The following is a 16,849-nucleotide window of genomic DNA, read 5'->3' on the forward strand; positions in this document are numbered from 1 at the left end:
AGCATTTGTCGGCGATTACTCGATAGCACAGCGCTGCATCATGCTGAGCGCTCTCGGACTTGGCGGCCGAGAGCTGGCTGGGCTTGTAGATCAAGATGTCTACAACCAGGCACCACCACTTGAGACTGTCGACTTTCCAACCAAGCGTCTACCGCAAAGCCTACACGCGACTTACAGCACACGCAACTATGCTGTGCGGTCATTAGATGCTGCGAGCAAGAAGCTGGAACATCATTTAATCGAACCAATGGCGCTATCCGCGGCTGACAAGCAGACATCTCATTTGAATGCCGTCAAGGTTCGCACTTTCTCAAGTCGCATGGATAACCACCGGACCAACCAGAAACCAAAACATAATCAACTCGCAAAAGTATTTGGCGAGTCGTTCTTTTTTCCGCTCATGAGCCGATACCAGCAAGACATCGCTGCATATGGAACCGGCAGTCTTTTTGCCTCGACATCTTTCCTGCTGGTCACTGTGTTAAAAACGTTGTCCCTACTATTGCACGCATCTGGGCCGGCAACGCTACATTTATCCGACATCACGATCGCGTTCTGGAACATGGTGCTTTCATTGCGTGTCCAGGCGGCTCGCGACATTAGTGTCTTGGAGGCCGTGTTGTTCTCCATTCTCACGTTACTCGAAACCAACGAAGGCTCGCACCATCGTTTTCTCCTCGAGAACTCGAAACAATTGGCAGAAACGCAGTCGTGGGTTGAGGTAATATTCGAACGCACTGGAGATGGCGGCTTGGTGGTGGATGGCAGTGACCAAGAAACCAAAGTGAGGATGCTGGCGGCTGGCATCCTCGTCAAGGCACGAGAATTGGTCGAAGCGTATCAACACGTTCTGATGGGATCGCCAGCGGAATGATGGTCATCCAATCAGATCACAGATCCCTCAAGCTCTAAGCCGGAAACCTGACTTATGGTACGTGAGGTACATGGCATTAGAATACACTCAAAGTCGCTCAATGATGATAGCACTTGCGCCTCCGCCTCCGTTGCAAATTCCCGCGCAGCCGATCTTGCCATTCTGCTGCTTGAGAACACCGAGCAAGGTTGTCACGATGCGAGCTCCACTGGCTCCCAGCGGGTGACCTAAGGCGACAGCACCACCATGAAGGTTGACTTTGTCCTCGCTCACATTCAAAAGTTTCATGTTGGCCAGCGCGACAACGGAGAAAGCCTCATTGATTTCAAATGCATCGACTTCCTCCTGTTTGATGCCTGCGTGCTTCAGCGCTTTGGGAACAGCAAGAGCAGGGGCCGTGGTGAACTTGGATGGATTTTGCGCAGCGTCTCCCCAGCCCAGAATCCTTCCAATAGGCTTCAATCCATGCTTCTGAACGTAGTCCTCGCTGGCGAGAACGAGCGCTGCAGCGCCATCAGAAAGTGGGGAGGCATTCGCGGCTGTGACAGTGCCGCCATCCTTCTTGAAAGCTGGTCGGAGCGTCCGTGTAGCCTCCTCGTTGAATTTCTTGGGCTCGTCGTCCTTGTCCACAATTGTGTCAGGCTTGCCGCGGCTGCCCTTGATCGTGACGGGTGCAATCTCCTCTGCAAACCATCCATTTGCGTCTGCAGCACGAGCCTTCTTGTACGAGCGGATGCAGTACTCGTCTTGCTCCTCTCGCCCAAATCCGTGGTCTGCAGCGCATTCCTCACCTTGAAGACCCATGTGCTCATTCTTGTAAGCGTCTGTTAGACCGTCCTTGAGAACGGCATCTACAAGTGTCTGATCGCCGAACTTGGCGCCGAGACGAAGAGTGGGTAGGTAATGAGGAGCATTGGACATGCTCTCCGCGCCGCCAGCGACCACCACCTCGTTCTCCCCAGTGATGATCGACATAGCTCCCAGGGCAATGGCCTTGACCGAGGAAGCGCAGACCTTGTTCACAGTGGTGGCGACAGTGGATTCAGGAAGTCCCGCATGAATCGTACATTGCCGCGCAGGGTTCTGCCCGAGGTTTGCAGAGAGAACATTGCCAAAGTAGACTTCCTGCACCTCCTCTGGCTTGATCGAGGCTCTTGACACAGCACTCTTGATCGCATGTGCGCCGAGCTGGACTGCAGTTTGGCTTGACAGGGAGCCTTGAAACATGCCCAAGGGGGTCCTGACTGCGGAGAGGATATATACTGGCGGAGGAGCCATGTTTGCTTGTGGTGTGTGAGGAGTTGTTGTATCTGGTCGACAAACGTAGGGAATATTTTGCTTCTTATTGTTCCGAGTCAAGTGCAACTGTGAGGAGCTTGAGCGGTGAAAGGGCCGAATACCTCCTCCAGGATATAACTAATGGACTAGGCTTTTGTTGGAATATCGAACCATGATGAGAAATCGGACCATAAATGCACTTCGTCAAGGACCCTGACGTCTGCGATTCGCTGACAACACCGCCGCCCCCACTATTCCATGAACGTAACATCAATGCCCTCCGGCTCCACGTATGATGAAACTTGGGCACAGAACACACAGTAGGGCAGCGCAGTATCGTCCAGTCCACTTTTGCTACAGTACCTGTTCTTCCATCTCGTGCGCACAGTAGCTGCCTTGCCCTGACGTCGGCACGATCCGTGCGTCAGCTCCTCCTCATCCTCGACCAGCGCAGAGCAGAGCCTCACGCGCCGCGCTTACCCGCAAGCGGGTTCCTGGAATGCATGGGCGGAGGCGCGCGTGGACCATTTGATATTCAAGAAATTTGGCGTCACAAAATTATCTCGGTTCGACATCATCTTGCGCCCAGCTTCGATACCCACCGGAGGATACACTTTGCACCTCTTCAAGACCGTCGCGCGCTCTGGTCTGCCACTTGACATGAGTTTATAAGCTCGGCAAAACACATATACCCCATACGAGCGTGCTGTCGAAACGCAAGGTCGCGTGAGCTCACCGAGAATCACCGTCCTCAAATATGGATGACCTTTACGACGAGTTCGGAAATTACATCGGGGAGCCGGAAGAGGAGAGTGAAGATGAACCGACCAACAATGCCTTTGACGGTGCTCGGTATCTCGAGGATGAAGACGCAGATGAGAGCGCGCCGACAGGGCAGGAGCTCATGGATCTCGACGAGGATGGACCATCAAATGCAGTAGTACTGCACCAGGATAAACAATATTACCCCACAGCGCAGCAGGTGTATGGACCAGGCGTCGAGACGCTCGTTCAAGAGGAAGATACACAAGGATTGGATCAACCTATTGTGGCGCCGATTGACAACAAAAAGTTCACCGTTGAGGAAGAGGATCTGCCATCCGTCTTCTTCGACCGAAGATATCTTTCGGATATGATGAACTTCCCAAACCAAGTGAGGAACATCGCACTCTGTGGTCACTTGCATCACGGCAAGACCAGTATCATGGATATGCTCGTAGCTCAGACCCACGATCTGTCATCGTACTCGCGAGGGAAGACTGGAAAGGCAAAGGACGAACAGCTTCGTTACACAGATACCCACATCCTGGAACGGGAACGGGAGATGTCAGTCAAGGCGAGCCCGATGAGCCTAGTGTTGGAGGATACGAGAGGCAAAAGTCACGCCTTACATATCATCGACACACCAGGACATGTGAATTTCGCGGACGAAGTTGCGGCATCGATGCGACTTGTGGATGGCGTGGTTCTCGTCGTCGACGTGGTGGAGGGGGTTCAAACTCAGACAGAGATGATCATCAAGCACGCGATTCTCGCTGATCTCCCTCTGACGCTTCTGATCAACAAAATGGACAGGCTCATCCTCGAATTAAAGTTACCTCCTGCTGATGCCTACTTCAAACTCAAGCATGTGGTGGAGCAAGTGAACACCACAATCGAGGATACCGTGCCTGGTAGGGGAGAGAAGTATCGAGTGTCGCCAGAGAAAGGCAATGTGGCTTTCGCTTGCAGCAGCATGGAATGGTGTTTCACACTCCCTAGCTTTGCTGCCATGTACGCGGAACACTTTCCTGTAAACTCACCCGAAAAACCATTAGACACATACGAATTCAGCAGGAGATTATGGGGCGATATCTTTTTCAATCCCCGCTCAAGAAAATTCTCGCGGCGACCGAACGAAGATGCCGCCAGGCGAAGTTTTGTCCATTTTGTCCTCGAGCCGATTTACAAACTCTATTCACACACTCTGTCAGATTCACCCGAAGCCCTTAAGAAAGCTCTCGGCCGACTCGGCATCATTTTGAAGCCCGCTCAGCTGAAGAGTAACGCAAAAGACCTTTTGAAGTTGGTTTGCAGGCAATACTTCGGTAATGCCACCGGCCTTGTCGAGATGGTTGTCAAGCACATTCCTTCTCCTGCTGAAGGTGCTCAGCAGAAGCTGGAAGCCCATTACACTGGCCCGCTGGACTCGAAGACGGCAAAGGCGATGCTCGACTGTGACGCTGATGGCCCACTTGTCATTCATGTGACGAAGCTCTTCAACACCCAAGACGCTAAGGGCTTCTATGGCTTCGGACGCGTGATGAGCGGAACTGTGAAGCCAGGAGATCGAGTTCGAGTACTCGGTGAAAATTACAGCATTGATGACGAGGAAGACATGGTCAACGCGACTGTGGACAATGTATGGATTGCAGAAAGTCGATATAATGTCCCAGTCTCCGGCGTTCCTGCAGGCAATCTTGTATTGCTCGGTGGCATTGACGCTTCAATTATGAAGAGCGCCACGGTCGTGGCTCCCAAGCTTTCTGATGACGAACCTGCCTACATTTTCAAGCCTATTACGCACTTCTTCGAAAGCGTCATGAAAATCGCCGTGGAGCCCATCAACCCTTCAGAATTGCCGAAAATGCTCGACGGACTACGCAAGATCAACAAGTCATATCCTCTAATAACGACCAAGGTCGAAGAAAGTGGCGAGCACGTTGTTTTAGGGACAGGTGAGCTGTACATGGACTGCGTGCTTCACGATCTTCGCCGTCTATACGCACAGATGGAGATCAAAGTCTCCGATCCGGTCACGCGGTTTTGCGAGACATGTGTGGATCAGAGTGCCATGAAATGTTACGCATTAACACCCAACAAAAAGAACAAAATCACCATCGTAGCCGAACCATTGGACGAAGGAATCGCGCAAGACATCGAGTCCGGAAAAGTCAGCATCAAAGACCCTGTGCGCAAAGTCGGCAAATTCTTCGAAGAGAACTACGGCTACGACATCCTGGCCAGCCGCAACCTCTGGGCCTTCGGACCGGACGACAATAGCCCCAATATACTCCAGAACGACACCTTGCCCTCCGATGTCGACCAGAAACTCCTGCGCAGCGTCAAAGACAGCATCCGCCAGGGCTTCGCCTGGGGCACGCGCGAGGGCCCCCTCTGCGAGGAACCCATCCGCAACGTCAAATTTAAAATCACCGACATCGACCTCGCCGCCGAACCTATCTACCGTGCCGGTGGCCAGCTCATCCCGACCGCCCGCCGGGCTTGCTATTCCTCCTTCCTCATGGCCGGACCGCGGCTCATGGAGCCCGTGTACTCCTGCACCATGCTCGGCAACGCGAAAGCCGTGTCATCGCTGTACACAGTCCTCGCGCGTCGCCGCGGCCATGTCCTCAGCGACGCGCCAATCGCGGGAACCCCCCTGTATTCCGTGCGTGGCTTAATCCCCGTCATTGACAGTTTCGGCTTCGAGACCGATCTGCGGATCCACACGCAGGGCCAAGCGACGGTTTCGTTGGTCTTTGATCGTTGGAGTGTCGTACCAGGCGATCCTTTGGATAAAAACATCAAGCTGAGGCCGTTGGAGCCGGCTTCGGCATCGGCAACGGCGAGAGACTTCGTGCTCAAGACGAGGAGGAGAAAGGGTCTCAGTGAGGATGTCACCGTTAGCAAATATGTCGAGCCGGAACTCATGAAGCAGTTGAGGGAGGCGGGCATGCTCGATGGTGCGTGAGATCTCTGCGGAAACCAGTCGTCGATCACTCCTTTGACAACTGTAATAAATGTACATTGAAAATCCGGCCACCTGCCCTATGAGAACGAATCCTGGATGGAACTGTGTGATGAACTTTTTGATATATTACGAGCATACTGTCTATTGACGTTGAAGTCCCCGATGTCGACGCTCTCTAGAATCGTATTCCAAGGGATGAATCCAGCCCTTCCCTCCGCTAGCACAATCTAATCAAATCGCAACAATAAATGAATTGGGCGGGCCTCACCCGAATGAGAAATTCCGCCGTGTGCAGAGAGGCTGGCGCCGGGAAACCCGCACAATGTATGACTCTCTACGCCGCAGCTCTTGTCTCATCCGCATGACGACCTTGCCGGACCAGGTAGACCAAGAGATCCACCTTGGTGACCACAGCTTTAGCCTTGAGGGTGTTATCCGCCGATCGCTCCGTCACGACCGCCGCCGCATTCCACTCCAGGAACCTCGCCAAGAAGCGAAGATGCGTGTCGAGGGTGATTTCGACGAATTCGCGCTTGCTCCCTTTGCTCTCGTCCGCTTGCGAGGGGTATTTCTCTAGCGGCTTGACTTCGTCCGTGTGGTCGAAGTTGAACATGACGTCCTGCACCAGGCTGGAGATCTTCACGCGGCCGGAGGACAGGTAGGAGAGACAGTTGCCCAGGGTGACGAGGCCGACGAGCCGTTGGCCGCTGGAGGACGTCACGGGGATTTGGTCGTAGCCTTTGTCGCGCATGAGCTCGATGGCTTCGTCGACGGTTGCTGAGGAGACGATCGTTTGGATGGGTTTCAGGCGGAGGTCGGAGATTCTAGCGCTGGCGTATTCGTCGCGGGAGAACGGTTTGCTGTTGTGGGCGGGCTTGGACTCTTCGGAGGGCTTCTGTTGACCCACGACCAGCTTTTGTTCCTGACCGCTTGCGTCTAGCGGCTCGAGTGGAGGCGTTGATGGAGCGGTGATTGGCGGTGATGGCGAGAGGAGATCGTTCGCTGAAAGCCAGTCGTCATCTACAAATTTGCTGAGGTAGCTGCGGATGCTATCGGGCAGTATCACGACGACAGCGTCGTTGGGACCGAGCTTGAGATCTTTGATGGCCTTGACTGCGGCGGTCATGGCAGATCCAGAACTGCCACCGACGAGCAGTCCCTCCTCTCGAATGAGTCGTCGCGCCCAGTAAAACGATTCACGATCGTTGGTTTTGTACCACAGATCGACTTCCTTCTGAGAGAGCACATCTGGAATAAAATCATAGCCAATGCCCTCTACTTTGTATGGCTTGTCTTTGAATTCATCGTTCAGGGTGGCTGGCACAGCCAAAATCGATCCTTGAGGATCAGCAGCCACAATCTTGACCTTGTCCGAATGTGCCTTTCTAATGCCGCGAGAGATGCCGGTGATTGTTCCTCCGGTTCCAGCACCGGCGATGACAGCTGCGAGTGTACCTTCGATGTTCTGTGTCTGCTCAACAATTTCCGCGGCAGTGCCAAACTCATGTGCTGCAGGATTGTTGGGGTTGCTGTATTGGTCCAAAATGACACCTCCCGGGATTTCCTTCTCTAACCTCCTCGCCACGCCAATGTGGCTCTCTGGACTGTCCCATGCGGCGCTGGTCGGTGTTCGGATGATCTCAGCTCCCAATGCTTTGAGCACGCTGACTTTCTCACTGCTCATCTTTTCAGGCAATGTGATGATGGTCCGATAACCCTTGACTGCACCGACAAGTGCAAGACCAATCCCAGTGTTGCCACTTGTAGGCTCGATGAGAACACTGTGACCAGGTTTGATACGACCATCCTTCTCTGCAGCCTCAACCATGCGGAGAGCAATCCGGTCTTTGACACTTCCACCGGCATTGAAGAATTCGCATTTGGCATAGACCGCACATGAAACGCCGATGGATTGTGGAATGCGGTTCAGTCGGACCAAAGGTGTATTTCCGATGTTCTCGAGGATTGAGTGCATCACCGCCGGCGGGTTGCGCGGCGGTGGCGATACGACATGAGACATGACGACGACGAGGTTGTCGTGGGCGTTTCTGGCTGTTAGATGAAGGACTTCGCAGTGCGATGGTCTGAGTGAAGCAGCGGACGAAAGAGCGAGGACGCAGACGTGGTATGTGTGTGATTGATATACGTTTGTATCTACAGTAGCATGCAGATCAACAGCAAAAGAATGACCCGCGCCATTCTATCAACTATGGCACAATCTGAGCCGTCAATAAGCGGACTCGGGAAGATCTCATGATACAGTAGACCCCAGGCCTGTAGAGGTTGGTTTGCCTCACCTGGGCACTCTCCCGTAGTGTAAATAGTGTGCATAGGCTCATCCCAAAACTGCAGGCGTTGGCGGTGGCCGCGGGGCAGCGTAGGAGGAGTGGAATCCCGCCCGCTCTTTCATTGGAAAAACCCCTCCATGACACATACTGTATAATGCCGATATGTGCTTGCTGAAAGCCTGAGGCGCTTATCACAGCACCCTTTGATGTCCAACCTGAGGAATTTCACAGCAGATTGATTCCGATGACACTGTATGTATATGTACACTGGTGACGAGTACTTTGGTATTGAAAGAGGCATAACAAAAATTGTCCAGATAATTCATCGAATGCGCGGGCGGTCAACACAAGGGCAATGGTGATTAATTTGTCAGATTTTCCAGGGCGATAACAACCTGACAACCTGTTAGATGTTAGACCCGTGTCTAGTCATGCGAGGTCGATCTACTTAAGCACCCAATGGTCGGATGCTTCGTCATCGTCTGAACGGATCGGGCGGGTACTGGCTGGATCATCGTTGAGTTCGATCTGAGCTAGATACCAATGGCTGCGCAAGGTGAGTCAAGATCGTTGAGCGATATGCTCTACATTTGCACATATATAAGTGTAGTTCAGGCCTCCTCTCCAGAAACGATAGCCCGCAAATCTGTGGTGACCTCCCCACTGAACCACACGCGCTTCACACACGATAATACTGCATTGGAAACACCTCCGAATACAAGATAAACAGCATGGCCGGAACATCGGAGAAAGCGGCTGCCTCGGCCAGTCCTCGTCTCGCCTGGATTGGTCTCGGCAACATGGGTCGCGGCATGGTGAAGAATCTCGCCGAGAAAGGCACCTTCAGCGGTCCCGTCGCCATCTACAACCGAACAACCGCGCGGTCAGAAAAGATCGTAGACAGCCTCCCAGCCGGCAAGGGCAAAGTGGCCACCTCGATCGCCGACGCTGTCAAAGATGCAGACATCGTCTTCCTGTGTGTAGCAAACGATGCAGCCGTAGAGGAGTCCATCGACGCAGCCCTGGAGTCACCAAATTCCCAGGGCAAGCTGTATGTAGACTGCTCGACCATCCACCCGGACACATCCAACAGAATCGGAAAACAAATCACAGAAGCTGGATCGGAATTCGTCGCCTGTCCCGTCTTCGGTGCGCCCGCCATGGCCGACGCAGGCCAACTGATCGCCGTGCTCGCCGGGCCGACCGCCCAAGTCGACCGCGTGCGACCCTTCTGCAAGGGCGTGATGGCGAAAGCCGAGATCAACTTCTCCGACCAAGAGTACGGCAAAGCGACGAAGCTGAAGATCATCGGCAACACCTTCGTTCTGGGTATGGTCGAAGCGTTGTCTGCAGGCCACACTCTAGCGGAAAAGTGCGGCCTCGGAGTGGAAAATCTGCATCAGTTCGTCGAGGTCATGTTTCCCGGCCCCTACACGGCGTATAGTACGAGGATGATGTCGGGCGACTACTGGAAGCGTGAGGAGCCCTTGTTTACAGCAAAGTTGGCCAGGAAAGATGCTGGGCATGCGTTGAGTCTCGCAAACAGCTGTGGTGCGAAGCTCAAGGCCGTCGAAGTGGCGGATGAGCATTTGAAAGCTGTGGTCGAGCACGCGGGCGATCGAGGCGACATCAGCAGTATCTACGGCGCTGTGAGGAAAGAATCTGGGTTGAAATACGAGAATTGACATAATCTCTATCTATCGTCGATTAATGGCATCGGAGCAGTGAGAGGAATAGGCCATGGCCACAATGAAAAACAAAATACAAGAATCATGACTTCTCCCCGGCGATTCATTTCTCTCTCATCCCCGTGAGGGACAGATCTGACACTTATAAATCCCCCGCTCATGAGTAGACGCATTCTTCATCTCCGCATCCAGGCATGTACGATGATAGACATGCCGACAAGCGAACACCACCAGGGTGAAACGCTGCGACTCTTCTGTACTGGCTGCTGGGGCGCTTGAAGCTTTGCCCTTTCCACGTTCCAGCCTCCTCGCCTCCTCGCTTCCAGTCTGCTCAAGCATTTTTCGCATCCGCTCGTTGGCGCGATTTTCTTCCTGCGCGACCCATTCTGTCCATACCGACTCTCCAATGCCGGTTCCCCAGGCACGCCGCTTGCACTTCTCGCAGACCTGGGTTTTCGGCCGCCAGCCATGCTGTCGTAGTTGTTTGACTTTGTCGAGTTCGGCGAACAAATCGGAGCCCAAGAGTTGGTTGGATAGCGTCAGGACGTCTTGCTCGAAGGAGTATACTGATAGGATGTCCGCTAGGACCGTGCGGAGCTCGGCGAGGGATGGCGTGGTCTTGGCTGCCCGGGTGAGGAAGGCGCGCAGGATTCGCAGGAAACTCATGTCGTCTGCTCTTCGGGTACTCCGTCCAGAAACTGCGGCGGCATCTTGCTTGGAGGCTGTGGCGGTCGTTGCGAGCACCGCCGTGAAGACTTCATGCACATTGGCCCTCGAACGATTGGCGAGCTGACTTGTTTCAAGAGGCAGGTGTTCGAGCGGTGGAGGGTTCTCTGCTGCATGGTTGAGCGCAGCTATGATGTTTTGAGTAACCTGGACCACAATGTCAAGTAGATTGAGCCAAAGGTATTCGTCTGCATCGAGGTCTCCTTCTTCAATGTCCCACGCGAGATTGATACGCGGCCGAGGGGCACGTTGCACCACTGAGCTTTGCCCCCGGCACAGCCAGATGCCAACTTTGCCGTACTTTTCCAGATCTTCCATCAGCTCGTTGACGGTTTCGTACGGATCACCGACATCAGGATTGGCAGTGAATGCGTCTATCAGACTTGTCAGAGCATTTTCCAGGTTGCGGAGATGAATACTGAGGCTCTCCATGGCATCTCGGGCCAGCCCATCTCTCGCCAAAACAAAAATGGCCGCATCAACAACACCGCTGGCTTCCATTGCTGGCAAAACCGCATCGAGTCGTAAATCGCTGGAAGGCAGAGCACGGACATAATCCGCAACCCGGGTTGGGTCGTTGACGCACATTGTTCGCACATACTGCTCGACCATTTCCGGCCCATAGGCATCGGGAGAGGGAGATGGGCTCGGGTCCCTGCCGGCAAGTGCCGGTTCTAGAAGTGCTCGAAGGAACACGAATTGCTGCCGTGTATCCTCTATTACGTCGAGACAGGGCTGTAAGAGATCTGGCGCAGACTTGGCAAGCGTCCACGCCGTCAATGTCTCATCAACATTGACAAGATCCTGAAAATGTCGGGCGATCGTCTGTTTGATGGATGGTGTTTGTTTCAGCCCCGATTCCTGATCGATATGTAGGATATAGTCGATGCAGCCAAAGGCACCTTCACGATCATCCGTATCCTCAAAGTAGGTTTCCAAAAGATTCACGAACCTGCGCTCGCCGCGATAGACTGATTTCAAAATTCGAAAGAAACGTGCATTGTGCAGCGCGTCAATTAACGCCGCGATACTGGGCGGCCGGTGCGCAGACAACAAGTATTCGATACTGAGCTGACAATCGTCGCGTAGAGCGTCTAATGGAGGTCTGCATAGTCGTTCCAGGGCACCATTTAGCAACGTCCCGGAAAGAATCAGCTGGCCGGGATATTTAGGCAGAGACCGCGCAATGAACATGTCCAGGTAAATCATGTGCTCATGGCTGTAGTCGCCCTGCCGCATCACATCCAGCATGATCTCAATTATGTGTTGTCTGGTCATCTTCTGACCCTGGCCATTCCCCACGTTGACGGCTGGACTATTCGTAGAAGCAAGTTCATCTTCGGCAACGTTGAGGAAAGAATCTTCGAAAGCCTCGTTCAACATGCTCATGAAGCTTGCAGCATCAAATTTCAATACCAGATCCAGATAAGGGTATGCTGGCTCATCGTCGTGCCGATCTGTCGTCAAGAAAATTTTGTCGCTGTTCGGAGGCCATGCAGTGGGGACGCCAGAGAATAAGTAACTGTATATCTCGCTCTTCGCTTGTTCTACAGAGGCACCATCAGCTAGCGCTCCACGGGGGTATTGTCTGCCGGTGAGCGAATAGGCGAGGAATGGAAATATTTTCGCAGCTGATTCGTAGTACGGGTTATCCGTGATGTCTTCGTTGGCGAATCCGTACTGCAGCAATTTTATAAGGGTTAGCAACTCGATCAATGGTGATACATGATCGCCTATCGTCTGCGTCCACACATATATGAGGGCATCGTATAGACTGTGCTGACGACAAAGCACAGTAATCTGGTCCAGGTCAAAAGAGAATGGATCCAGCAAACACAACAGTTCTTCAAGTTTGGTCGCTTGATTTTCAGAAATGAGATGTCCTACAAGTGTCTTGACCACTTCTGGTGGCAGAGCTTTGATATCGTTATCGAGAATGTAGGGTTCCATGGCGGTGATGAAGCTCGACTCCATATCCGCTTCTTCAAAAGCATCAAAAACTTCGGAGAACAGAAAGTCCGTCTGTTCCATGGTTACGCAAGTGTCAAAGCAGGTTTCTGCAAGAACTTGCACCTGTGCGCTATCATGTCCATCAGGTCTTGAGAACGTATAGCTTGTAGATGCGGTTATCATTGCGAGTACCTTCTCCTTCACCATGTTGTGTCTGACACCATCATTCTCGGGAAGACCAATGGTGATGTTACTTGCATTGCCTGAATAGTAATCAGTCGCTAAGCGAAGAGCAGCGATATGGTCTCCCGCCTCCATCATGGCAATCAAACGATCCGCCCAATTGGATAACGTCCCCACGGATAGGTCATTGAAGCCTAGCAGGAACGTACGACCCTTGTAAGCACGAAAGCTCATGAAGAAAGCATCTGCAACGACACCGTGCAATGAAGGATCCGCAGTATTGAGTCGCTCAACAACCTCTGCGAGCTGGTCGGAGAACAAGTCGGAATGATAGATGTGTCTGTGCAATAAATCGACAGAGTCGGCCACACGCAACGTGCGATCCTCGACAATCAATAGTCTTTGACTGATAGTCAACAGCCCAAGAACCGATCTTCCCAGCCATTGCACAGCCACTATTGCTTCCTCCGCATGCCAGCGACTCCGAAGGTGAAACTCTAGCGAGGGCGCCTTTTGTGCGGTCATCGCCGCTTCATTGTTGAGTATTTTGACTTCGAGAATGCTGACGATATTGGACCAACAGTACACTAACTTCGTATCTGAAACTCCTTCGCCAGTCTTGAGTTTGACAGCAGGAAACCAAGCCAAACACCCGCTCAGAGTGCTGTGAGGAGATATCTCTTTCGGTCTAGGAGATTTGTGTTGAGTCTGGGCGATCGGCGTGGTTGATACAATGACCAAGAGGTATGGAGTCAGCAAAGCCGTCAACCCCATAGTATCAGTCGCCAATTCCACGTTTCCGAGCGGCAACGGAGCGAACCCAAGAACCGTGCTAGGCTTGCGGAGGCGATCGGCTTGGATGTCTATCACGGGATATCGTCCGAGTAGGCGCGTTGAATTGATTGTTCTCGTTACTGGTCCTAGCCCACGAGAAGCAATGTGGGAGAATGCCATACCCCCAGAATCTGCTGATACGATTGCTGTGTGTCTGGTGCCGAGAAACGCAATATGCAATATTGCACAATCACGCACATGTCCATCTTCGTGCTGAGGCGATTCAAGCGCGGAGCGATCAATCGGCGGTATTTGCAGGAATGGCTGTGCTGGTCGGTTGATTTCCCATGTGAAGATATGCCCGTCAGCATGCCCACTCGCCACCGTGGAAAAGTCGGCCGCAATAGCGAGCGCGGTGACGGCGCCGCACTCGACAGATTTACTTCCTGGTCCAATAATGATCTTGAGCGTTTGGTGGTAATCAAACCCCAGGACCAAGCCCTTCGAAGTACCAATAGCGATGAGTGCAGAGACCGCAATGCAAGTCGGACGACCGAAGTTCCGCTTGCCAGCCTCTGAGAATGCCTGTGTGGTGATTTTCCGAAGCTTTGTCCACTTGATGACATCCCACGGCGCTTCGGCTGAGCCGTCTTCGGTGTTTTCGTCTTGACTTGATATTTGGGAAATCTGAGAGGACAGTGAAATTTGACGAGAGTGTGGGACGAGGAAGCCAGGAGAGCTGGCGCGGTGCGATGAAGCGGGTGACAGAAGAGGCCGGGCTTCGAAGCGTCGTTCAAATGGCTGAAGGGCACCAGATGGCATGCGCGAAGGGGTTCCGCGCACAGGCGAAACGCCATTGCGTCCAGGCGAGGGCAAAAGCTGGCCACTCTGAGAAGGCAAATCGTCTGGGATGGATCCAGAATCGGCGATGCTCGCCAAAGGGCTTTGTGAACGCGGCATGGAATCGTGTTGCAGATCAGGCTCCAAGTGATCGCTGTCCAAATTTTGTTCCCTCTCCAAAAGTAGGAGATCATCGTAGGTTTCAATGGGCCCTTCGCCGTTCGCATCTACTGCAATGAAGGATGGCAAGTTGTCCGTGCTGGCTTCATCGTCCTCTCTGTATAAAGACTGTGCATGGCCATCTTCGTGCGGATCCTCACCACCCTCAGCTTCGCGAGGTCTTGTCTGTCCTGAAACTGACCGCGCTTCAGAGTCTTTTAAGGACTCATCAGCTTCCACATCTTCATTTTCTCCGCCTGCGTCCGCAGCTCCTAAGAAGGAGCTCATCGATATGATCTTTGCGAAAGCATGTTATTGTCTTCCTTCAAAGCTCGCGCGAAAGTTGGCGAGGCGCATGAAGCATAGGTCCTTGCGCCGGAAACGACGATCCCAGATCAGTGATGGGACGGTGACCCAGCAGCTTTCCTCGTCGCCAGATCGAACACCCTTCTCCCAAAACCGCGAAACCGTGCGTGCAGGTCGAGTTATTGCATTTGTCTTGTCGAGTCTCCGATCGTGCATCGAACAATTGCATCCTATCAATGAGGCCTGGTGACGATGTCAGCGTCGAGGAAGTGTAAAAGCATTTTCTGCCTGAGGCAAATACATCGAAATCGTCATTCGAGCTGGCGAACAAGATTGTCGTAAGCCCTCCAACATCGACGGATGCGTCTCCAAACACACAACATCGAAGAACAACCAACCACACATCTATACTATGTCGGACATAGGCGCGCAGCTTCCACCCCACCTTCTCGCGAAGAGAAAGCGACAACAAGAGGAAAATGCGTCTAAGGGACCCTCGGTGCCTTCCGGCGCAAAAGAATCAACTGCACAGGTGCCAGAAGGGCAGGAGAAACGTCGGAAAATCGCAGGGCCAGCAATGCCTCCCGCACCAATAGAACAAATGCCACAACGGCCCTCTCAAATCGCTTCGAAGCCACCGCTATCAGATGGCAGTGATTCCGACGATGACGATTTCGGACCGGCTGCACCAAGCGTAAAGCTTTCCTCCAAAGATCGAGACCTCCCCAGACTGATTATTGAATAACAGACGTCCAACGTTCCTGACAGTACTTCACCGCAGCCAAATGACTCGGGGTCAAGAGGCGACCTAGGTAGATCTCCTGGTGGGACCCATTTGCCCAAGTTGAAACGAGATGAATGGATGACAATGCCGCCTACAGAGGATGGTCTCGCGTCGAGGATGGATCCCACAAAACAGAGACCTAGAGGGTTCAACACAGGCAAAGGAGCGAAGACGGCAGTCGGTGGTGCAGTAGACAACTCGACATGGCATGAGACATCAGAGCAAAAACAAAAGCGGCTACAGGATGAAATGATGGGCATTTCAAAACCCAACGCGTCTGCCACAGCCAATCTGCGATCGAATGACCAGCAGAAAGAGCGTGATTTACGAGAAACATTGGTGAGACCACCCTGGCCGGTATTCAGTGTGATCAGCAACGAGTGACTGACGAGGTGATAAAACCAGAACAAACATCGAGGGCCTTCTCTTATGGACCAGCATCGAAAGACCAAAGCTCCGGACGAAGTAGAAGACGACCCAAGTAAACGAGCGTTCGACCGAGAAAAAGACATGGGAAGCGGTGCTCGCATCTCGGCATCGCAAAAACGGGAGATGTTAAACAAAGCAGCTGATTTTAGCAGTCGTTTCTCTGGCGGTTCGTTTCTGTGAGGCAGAATATTGTTCCACCTTTACCATCATGCCGTGTCTGGGCGATCAGTGCTTGCAAGGCTGACGGCCGGAAGGACACCGGTCTCACAAATTATGAGAAACAATGGTTTCGTGGAGACTTGGGAAACTGATGACCTCCAGCTGGGAATGTCTGTCCGTCGGATTACCTAAGCGGAGATTTCGCATCCATGAGTATCCCTTGAAGCAAGGCGCGACCTTTGCTCCGATCTCACATCATGCCCATCACATGCTGGCCGGAAATTGGCATTACATCATAAACGGAACAATGATAGTCATGCAGGATCGGAATGTTGCAGTCGCACGGGCACTCGCCGAAGTGGACAGAGTTGCAACAAATGTTGGCCGTCCCACGCCACATGAAAAGTCCAGGGAGCGTAATAAATGTGGGTGTCGACAAGCAGAATAAGGTTCTTCTGGAAGATGAAGAGACGCGGGGCGACGGCAAACGCCGCAGATCCTTAGCGTGCCACGCCTGGACAGTTCTGGCATGTGCTTGCCTCGCGGATGCAATACGATGACCGTACGAGTCCGATCTCCCAATATGTATCTGCACGTAAGCATGGGAGGTATCGTTGTACTTACATTTATTCGGCCGGTAGCTAACAAGCCGGAGATTATGTGCAGTCCATGTATGGT

The 16,849-nt window shown here is 52.9% G+C and overlaps 6 protein-coding genes across 6 annotated transcripts; 3 read left to right on the forward strand and 3 right to left on the reverse strand.

Annotated features, from left to right (window-relative positions):
- Window positions 1–961: 961 nt before the first annotated feature.
- Window positions 962–2,152, reverse strand: K489DRAFT_325554 (erg10, acetyl-CoA C-acetyltransferase; the record flags this gene model as incomplete). Its single annotated transcript, XM_033601836.1, has 1 exon — window positions 962–2,152. The coding sequence occupies one exon, from the start codon at window positions 2,150–2,152 to the stop codon at window positions 962–964; it is 1,191 nt and encodes a 396-aa protein (XP_033456662.1).
- A 757-nt stretch (window positions 2,153–2,909) lies between these two features.
- K489DRAFT_412928 (116 kda u5 small nuclear ribonucleo protein-like protein component) lies at window positions 2,910–5,885 on the forward strand (the record flags this gene model as incomplete). Its single annotated transcript, XM_033607988.1, has 1 exon — window positions 2,910–5,885. The coding sequence occupies one exon, from the start codon at window positions 2,910–2,912 to the stop codon at window positions 5,883–5,885; it is 2,976 nt and encodes a 991-aa protein (XP_033456663.1).
- A 334-nt stretch (window positions 5,886–6,219) lies between these two features.
- On the reverse strand, window positions 6,220–7,905 carry K489DRAFT_325535 (cystathionine beta-synthase; the record flags this gene model as incomplete). Its single annotated transcript, XM_033601833.1, has 2 exons — window positions 6,220–6,767; window positions 6,813–7,905. 2 exons carry the CDS (start codon window positions 7,903–7,905, stop codon window positions 6,220–6,222), a joined length of 1,641 nt encoding a protein of 546 aa, XP_033456664.1.
- Window positions 7,906–8,904: 999 nt separating this feature from the next.
- K489DRAFT_325825 (uncharacterized protein) lies at window positions 8,905–9,858 on the forward strand (the record flags this gene model as incomplete). The annotated part of the gene is made up of 1 exon (XM_033601853.1): window positions 8,905–9,858. The coding sequence occupies one exon, from the start codon at window positions 8,905–8,907 to the stop codon at window positions 9,856–9,858; it is 954 nt and encodes a 317-aa protein (XP_033456665.1).
- Window positions 9,859–9,975: 117 nt separating this feature from the next.
- K489DRAFT_325912 (uncharacterized protein) lies at window positions 9,976–14,316 on the reverse strand (the record flags this gene model as incomplete). Its single annotated transcript, XM_033601866.1, has 1 exon — window positions 9,976–14,316. One exon carries the CDS (start codon window positions 14,314–14,316, stop codon window positions 9,976–9,978), a length of 4,341 nt encoding a protein of 1,446 aa, XP_033456666.1.
- Window positions 14,317–15,211: 895 nt separating this feature from the next.
- K489DRAFT_325540 (uncharacterized protein) lies at window positions 15,212–16,192 on the forward strand (the record flags this gene model as incomplete). The annotated part of the gene is made up of 3 exons (XM_033601834.1): window positions 15,212–15,493; window positions 15,548–15,922; window positions 15,989–16,192. The coding sequence occupies 3 exons, from the start codon at window positions 15,212–15,214 to the stop codon at window positions 16,190–16,192; spliced, it is 861 nt and encodes a 286-aa protein (XP_033456667.1).
- Between the last annotated feature and the right edge of the window lie 657 nt (window positions 16,193–16,849).

The sequence above is a fragment of the Dissoconium aciculare genome, assembly GCF_010015565.1.
Source record: "Dissoconium aciculare CBS 342.82 unplaced genomic scaffold K489scaffold_13, whole genome shotgun sequence".
Taxonomy (NCBI): domain Eukaryota; kingdom Fungi; phylum Ascomycota; class Dothideomycetes; order Mycosphaerellales; family Dissoconiaceae; genus Dissoconium; species Dissoconium aciculare.